The following is an 8,628-nucleotide window of genomic DNA, read 5'->3' on the forward strand; positions in this document are numbered from 1 at the left end:
CCCCACAATTCTATCTATATAGGGGAATCAGGACCTCCTTCCTCCTGCTGGTGACCCCTCTAATGATGGTGACCCCACAATTCTGATTACACAACAATCACAATTATTATACCAGATCCATCAGACATTTTTTATCCTACCTGGTTTGCAGATGAGTAGGATGCCCACTAGTCCAGAATTAACATCATAAGTCGTATTGCTGTGTGAGTGATAGGCAGAAGTAATGCACGGAGGGTCGGAATCTGCAGGCCCGTAGCTTTCTGGAATATTCCAGGTATATGTGTATTCCCGTCCCGGTGGAATGGCATCATCAGCCTTTTCCATTTTGTTGGTCCCATCTTCATACCCGGCTCCTAAAATATAGAAGAGTCCATTGAGGAATACTAAATCTCAAATCTATTTGCATTTTCCATATAATTTAGGATTTCAATGGGACCCCAAATATTGTGTAAAATAACTTGATACCCATGCTCCGGAACCGGAGGATTCACCTTCAAAATGCATGGAGCCAGCATCCTATCCACAAGGGAACCTTCAGGTTCAAACATCTAATATAAGGTTATGGTATAGATTAAGATTACAAGATTTCTCAAACCGGGATTCTGGTAAAGCTTGGGGTTTGTCCAGAGGTTGCTAGGAGCTTGTTAAGAAGAGGTAGATGGTAAACCGACCACCAATCTAAGGGGTAACTTCTACTTCAACCACCAGTTCAAGGGGACCTCTAATCCAAGAAGTCACTTCCACACTGACCTCTGAAATAGTTCTATTCTACACCAATCACAAACCCAAGGAGTTACTTCTACAATGACCACCATTGTAAGGGGTGATTTCTAAACCAATCACCAACCCAAGGAGTAACTTCTACACGTACCACCATTGTAAGGGGTGATTTCTAAACCAATCACCAACCCAAAGAGTCACTTCTACACCAATCACTAATGTAAGGGGTGATTTCTAAACCAATCACAAACCTAGGGAGTTACTTCTACACTGACCACCAATGTAGGAGGTAATTTCTAAATCAATCACCAACCCAAAAAGTCACTTCTACACTGACCACCAATGTAAGGGGTAATTTCTCAACCAATTCCCAACCCAAGGAGTTACTTTTACACTGACCACCATTGTAAGTGGTCATTTCTAAACCAATCACCAACCCAAAGAGTTACTATTATGCTGACCACCAATGTAGAAGGTCATTTCTAAACCAATCACCAACCCAAAGAGTCATTTCTACACCAATCACTAATATAAGGGGTGATTTCTAAACCAATCACCAACCTAAGGAGTTACTTCTACACTGACCACCATTGTAAGGGGTCATTTCTAAACCAATCACCAACCCAAAGAGTTACTATTACACTGACCACCAATGTAGAAGGTAATTTCTAAACCAATCACCAACCCAAGGAGTTACTTCTACAACGACAACCAATGTTAGAGTTAATTTCTAAACCAACCAAGGAGTCACTTGTACAGGACTACCAATGTAGGGGGTAACTTCACTACACTCTCTACCATTGTAAGGGGTAATTTTTAAACCAATCACCAACTGAAGAAATTACTTCCACACCGACCAGCAATGTAAGGGGTTCATTTCCACACAGACCACCAATGTTCTAGGACATTGACAGGCAATATATCTGACCTTCTGATCTCTTGGCATAGGAGACCCCGATTCCGTGCAGACTGTATGGGACACTTGCTAGGTTTTTAAAATGAATAACGGCCGTGTCAAATGTTTCCAATCGAATTAAAGGACCCAATAGACCTAAAAGAGAAATAGAAATCAGCAAAATAATGATTCACATAACAGTCAAACTACAGATATGCAACAAAAATAGTTACACAAAAGACAGAACATACAGAAGGGTTTTTGGCTACAAAATATTGAATCAAAATTTAGGAGTAGTATCAAACCATGATACAGTGCAAATTGTATACTTAAAAAAAAGTCTTTTGTTTAACTCTATGACAATATTTCAGGATTGGGCTTAAAATATGGGAAACACTAGAAAATATACCCATATCCCTTCCTCCCTATATTAGTTTATGCAACAAAAATATTATTAGTAATATTATAATACATATATATATATATATATATAATATATAATATAATATTATTTGTCAACCCTTTTCACCAAGGTGAGAAACAAGAGCGGGGGAAAGATTTATTATTTTTATATACAATATATACTCAAATATAAACCGATCCAAATATTAATCATGGTACATACTTTTACATGATAAAAATGGAAAATTACATTGACACGAGTATAAAAAAAGTGTATAAGTCCACATCAAACTAGTATTCAACAGAAATGGCAAAATAAAGAATGTGAATAAATGCATTCACTGTGTGTTATTTTAAAAAAAAATTAATTTAAAAGAGGTAAAAATTAAATCACATTTTTTTTCATTCTTTTTACTTTTGAGTCAGTTATGAAGCGTCACTAAACTTTCTTGAACTTTCGTGCAATATTGTTGGGGCCACCAGTAGATGGCACTGTGTCATCATGTAAAGTGTTAGCTTGTCTCGGACAGCTCCACTCTGTCAAACCAAAGACAAATGCAGTTCCTGTACATACCACTAGGAGTTTAATCAGAGATTGTTTTACTAATGCCATTTTTAGGTGAAAAACATTGTTTTATAATAAAGTATATACATACGTATTTAAAAAAACACAGAAAAGAAAGGAGAGGTACTTATTATTAGACCCCGGTGTTTCTGATGTTATTTGGGTGCAGCAGAGTTTAGATTTCTAACCAGGTGTTAAGGTGTTAATGACTGGTAATCTGAGTACCTACCTGCCCAGGGTTCCTGTGGTTTTGGGGTAATAAATGTGGCATCGCTATATTCCATGTAAATGGCCTTTTTGTGTATTGGAGAGCTAAATGACTTTACATTTTCCCTAAAAAACAAAAGAGAACAATATGCTAAATAAATATATCTAGCAGCCTTCAGTCACCCTCCTTCATTTAATAATAATTCATCATATTGAACAGCAGGTAAATGTCTTAGTCCAGAATGTAGATGATGACCCTGAGTGATGCCTGAATAAAGTTGGTGCCTTCCTTATAGAGAGAAAAGCAGGTGCAGGCATTTCTAGGGTGAATCATATGATCTCTAAGAGTTAATAAATACCACTGACACATGAAAAAAATGTATCTGATGCTGATCCACTATATCCGGCTGCAGTTTTTTCCAACATACATGACATGATATTTTCCTTTTGGTTATTTTTCACTCTTATCTATTGGTGGAGGCCGAGGACAAACCAACCACAAACTCTGCTGTCCAAACTGAGATATAGAGAGCCTGGCGGACTTCACAGAAATGGAGAAGATACCCAGAAGAGTATTTATATATTAGATTGTGATCAGCACTTCTATTTCCACCACCAAATGTTCTTAGAATCAAGATGTCCAATCAGGAGGTTCTATAGTACATTTGGGTGTAATTCATGAGTCCTCCACTGTTTTATACTTGTATTATAACTGCCCTCCAGCCTCCCCATCATTATATCTGCCCCCAAGCTCTCCTTTATTAAATCTGCCCCCAACCTCCCCTTTATTAAATCTGCCCTCCAGCCTCCCCATCATTAAATCTTCCCCCCAACCTCCCCTTTATTAAATTTGCCCTCCCGCCTCCCCCTCACGAAATCTGCCCTCCAGCTTCCCCTTCAGTAAATCTGCCCCCAGCATTCCCTTTATTAAATCTGCTATCCAGCCTCCCCATCATTAAATCTCCCCCTAGCCTCCCCTTCAATAAATCTGCCCTCAAGCCTCCCCTTTATTCAATCTTCTTTCCAGCCTGGCCTTCATTAAATTTGCCCTCCAGCCTCTCCTTCGATAAATCTGCCCTCCAGCCTCCCTTTCATTAAATCTGCCCTCCAGCCTCCCCTTTATTCAATCTTCCCTCCAGCCTGGCCTTCATTAAATTTGCCCTCCCGCCTCCCCTTCACTAAATCTGCCCTCCAGCCTCCCTTTTATTAAATCTGCCCCCCAGCCTCCCCTTCGATAAATCTGCCCTCCAGCCTCTCCTTCATTAAATCTGCCCTCCAGCCTCCCTTTCATTAAATCTGCCCTCCAGCCTCCCTTTCATTAAATCTGCCCTCCAGCCTCTACTTCATTCATCATCTTTTTTTTTAAGTAAATTTTTATTGAAATCTGAAATTACCAGTATATACCAAATAAAAGATAAAAGGAAAATACAAATGACAAGTATCAAAAGAAGTTTGATGGAGTACAATGTTCAGGTTTAGACAACAGTTAAATTGTGTAAGGATTTTATACATAAGCATGTTTACATATATCAATAACAGAGCAATAATTATTTATTTTCCTATAATAGCCCTCAACAAGTCAATATTACCAAAGAGAGAACAGCATATTATCATGACAAAACCAAAAAGTGCCTTACGTGTTTTTTGTCATACATCTCTTAATGCCTGGAATGTGAAGCCAAAAGTAATAAGATTGTATAACACTACAAATTGTATTATCAACCTGAAGAAGAAGAGAATGAGACATACATAAAGAAGAGGGGGGATAGAGGAAGAACAGAGGGTGCTCTACAAAATAGTATGAAAGGCAACAAAGGGGTTTAAGATGGAAAATATCACATTTTATTTTTGGCACGCATAAAGGTATGCAATGAAACAGCAAAATGAGTACAATAATCATGCATCAAACAGGCAATACACTTAAAATAATGCTCCCCTGTGTAAGTTCTCATGGGGGTCTGCCTTTGTTACTAAACAATAAGTTGTCTAATGAGATGGTAAGAAACAAAAACGCTTAATGCCTCAAACCCGACGCGTTTCGCCGGTAGGCTTCATCAGAGGATAAACTTAAAATAAAGCTCCCCTGTGTGAGTTCTCATGGGGTCTGCCTTTGTTACTAAACAATAAGTTGTCTAATGAGATGGTAAGAAATAAAAAAGCTCAATGTCTTAAACCCAACAGGTTTCGCCGGTAGGCTTCATCAGAGGATAAACTTAAAATAAAGCTCCCCTGTGTGAATTCTCATGGGGGTCTGCCTTTGTTACTAAAGAATAAGTTGTCTAATGAGATGGTAAGAAATAAAAAAGCTCAATGTCTCACACCCGACGCGTTTCGCCGGTAGGCTTTATCAGAAGATAAACTTAAAATAAAGCTCCCCTGTGTGAGTTCTCATGGGGGTTTGCCTTTATTACTAGACAAAAAGTTGCCTAATGTGATCGTAAGAAATAAAAAAGCTCAATGTCTCAAACCCGACGCGTTTCGCCGGTAGGCTTCATCAGAGGATGCATAGAGACCATCAAAGCAACTATATGACAAAATACAACAAAATATTTGAAAATGTACATACAGGTTGTCAAAAAGTGAAAAACTGCATATTCAAATTACAAAGCAAAGGTAAAGTGGTAGACAATATGAAATGATTATCATTATGATTGAAATATTTTTAATCATAATGATAATCATTTCATATTGTGTGCTACTTTACCTTTGCTTTGTGATTTGAATATGATTGGTCTCTATGTATCAAGTTTCGGCCGCAGCACAATTAAGCACCGGGCCACGGTTAGTATATGGGCCAATATTTAACTTTGTATTCTTGATACACCTTTAATAGGGAGGCCTAAAAAATATTTTTCAGGGGATCTTTATGAATTGGAACTGAACACACTCGGGTCAGGAGTTTATCAACAATTCCCCAGAATGGGGTACAGGTAGTCTCTGTGTTAAAGACATCCGACATATGGACGACTCCTAGATATGAACGAACGGGGCTTCCCTGCTCCCTGGTGTGCAGAACAGAGGCTTGAAGGTGAAAGGGAGCGGTTTGCATGACTTTGAAATCTTTTGTAAAACACAGCTTGTGGGTGATCTTAGGGGGTGAGATCTTTCTGCAGCCTCTTGTAACCCTTTAATGACCAAGCAAACTCTGCAGTTGTTTCTTTTTGCATATCAAAGCACAGCTTGCTCCAGAGGTTAATGAATGTCTAGGCTCCATAAAGTTCTTTTTTTTTTTGCTTTGCTTGTGATTAACTCACAGTGAGGATTTTATATAGTAACTGACACCACGCTGCCTAATAATATGTTGGGACAAACATCTGTCCTAATTGCATTTATTAAAATAATGTACCTCATATATGGTGGGAGTGTCCAATTATATCCTGCTTTTGGGACACGATTATTCAGATATTTAATGACAGCACTGGGTCCACCATAACCAATACTGCCAAAATAGCTCTTTTATCAATGGTTCCGGGTTCACTCAAAAATATCAAGGGAGGGGTTCTACATCATTTTCTTATAGCAACAAGGGCCACCATTCCGAGAATATGGAAGCAACCTGCTGCCCCTTCTATAGCTGATTGGGTCTCCGAACATGAAAAAATTCGACATATGGAGATGTTGGTTGCGGAGGATGACGATAGACTGGAACAATTTAAAATTATCTGGTCCACCTGGGATTGGTTTAAAGAATCTCCCCGATTCCAAACGTATTTTTTTTAGTGACCAGGCTTGCTAGCTGGAACACTACCCCTGTATTGAGGGTTATTGTCTACCTCTTCTATTCCTGTATCGTGTGAATCTCATAGCCCACCAATGGGAATGAACCCCGCATACAACCAATTAGATGAATCCTTTAACCCACCAATGGGAATCGGCCCCATGTTTTACCAAATAGATGAATTATATAATCCACCAATGGAAATGAACCCCACATCCAACCAATTAGATGAATCCTTTAACCCATCAATGAGAATGAACCCCACATCTCACCAATTATATTAATCCTATAACCAATGGAAATAAATCCTTAACCACAACAGTGAAATCTAAAAATGTTTGCCATTTTTTTCAGATCATAAGTATTTGTTCCATTTTCCAAGAATATAATCAAAATATTTACGTATCTGCAAAGAAATATCACATCTTCAAAGCTTACCTAAAATTAAAATCTGGTTTTGGATTGGACGTTGGATTAGGATGGTAGTGGTTGATCTCCCTCACCATGAGTGTCACGGTCTCACACAGCCTAATAATGGTGTCACTACTTTTACAAGTTAATATCTGGGTTTGAATTGACATTGTGCCCACAGAGTGGAATTTTACCCCTTGTGATTAGGAAAATATTATTAAAAAGGTGTTCATGGGCATTTACCAAATCTGTGACCCTGGATAAATCTTATCATTACTATATTAAAATTTTACCTTTGCTCTGGTGACAACATGACACCTTCCTTATAATTCCAATAGCGCTCCACAGCTGCAATATAAAAGGTCCTGGTGAGGGCATCACTGGAGCGCAGGACCAAAATCAGCTGAAAAATGAGCAGGGGCCCCATTGAAGATCCCTTTGATGCCGCGGGTCCCCTTATGTTCTTGTTCTGAGCTGATTCGATTCTTGACAGCTTTTCTGAAAAGGAAGGAAATTTCACATCAGGAAGCCGAGGGTGTGGTGTGGCTGCACTTTGATGCCTACTGCTAATAAGGAAAATTGGCATCGACTTAACGCAAAAAGTGACAAAGCTATTCAAGTCTGGGCTGAACAATAGGAAACCAAATAAAATAATTCAACCATGGATTGGCCTGGGATGACGAATCCCCCTCCAGGGGTAATAAGGAGCTTCTGAATTGGCCCACACCTCCCCCGGTAAATGTTTACCTGAAATAATTCCTGATGCGTCATTCTATATAGGGTGACTTGGCCGAGGCTGGGATGATGCCAGCAGTCTGCTGCAGGGGGGAAGAACATGTCCTCAGTCTCCTCTGATGATCAGACACAAGTTTGGTTACACTCAGACTTGCTGTATTTTACAATGGCATTTACTGCCCCCTACATACATACCCCGTCAAACAACTTTGAGGCAGTAACAGGGTTTTTTTTAGGCATTTGCAAAAGCCCAGCAGATTGGTTCTTTTTTTTTTTCAATAAAATTGAAACCTCTTTAAGAAATCACTTGCACAAGTATTTGCTCGCAGCTTCAACTCAAATCTTTGGAGGTGGTAATGGAGGAGGGCAGGGGGACACCCCTAGAAACTGCATGGGGCATCCAAAAAATGTTCACCAGCCCTGCCGCCTGTCAAATAAATGAGAAGGCACCCATTCAGTCCAAAATTAACCATTGCTTTTTGCAATCATTTGAACCTCAAGTCTGAACAGCCTTAGAGGTCTTGCCCCGCCCCAGCTTGAGATTGGACAGTGAAGAAGCAAAGTGCAACATTGTAACCATCGTACATTGTGGTTCAGCAGCATTAACATCAGGTCATGTGGTGTGCATACTTTTCGAACAGCTTTCACCCACCATTTACACTTTTTAAATTGTATTTAAAGGGTATAAATGTATGAATCTTGGGTGAATGTTGTCATTTTTTTTTATTCCTTGTAAAAACTGAAAAGAGATTTATGAATTTCCAACAGCTCAATACTGAAAAGGATCAGCACCCCATCTGTCATATGGGGGTTGTCAGGCACAGTCTATGACTTGACCTCTTATTTTTTATTACCAGTGATCAAACACATACAGGTCTTTCCAGTTCTTGTACGCAGCCTAAAGTGAGTTGTGGGAGGTGCTCAGAAGCTCCACCCACTATCTGGAAAGAACTACAGAAGGGGCGGAGACAAGAC

At 39.3% G+C, this 8,628-nt stretch overlaps 1 protein-coding gene across 1 annotated transcript in view; it reads right to left on the minus strand.

Annotated features, from left to right (window-relative positions):
- F8 (coagulation factor VIII) overlaps positions 1-7,575 on the minus strand; it is a 35,480-nt gene extending 27,905 nt beyond the window's left edge. The window contains exons 1-4 of the mRNA XM_072429908.1: positions 7,212-7,575; positions 2,812-2,915; positions 1,649-1,771; positions 141-353 (exon numbers count right to left, since the gene is read on the minus strand). Of these exons, the coding sequence (XP_072286009.1) occupies positions 141-353; positions 1,649-1,771; positions 2,812-2,915; positions 7,212-7,504 (733 nt within the window). The 5' untranslated portion in view covers positions 7,505-7,575. The remainder of the gene's footprint in view (positions 1-140; positions 354-1,648; positions 1,772-2,811; positions 2,916-7,211) is intronic.
- Between the last annotated feature and the right edge of the window lie 1,053 nt (positions 7,576-8,628).

Source organism: Pyxicephalus adspersus, chromosome Z (genome assembly GCF_032062135.1).
Source record: "Pyxicephalus adspersus chromosome Z, UCB_Pads_2.0, whole genome shotgun sequence".
Classification (NCBI taxonomy): Eukaryota; Metazoa; Chordata; class Amphibia; order Anura; family Pyxicephalidae; genus Pyxicephalus; species Pyxicephalus adspersus.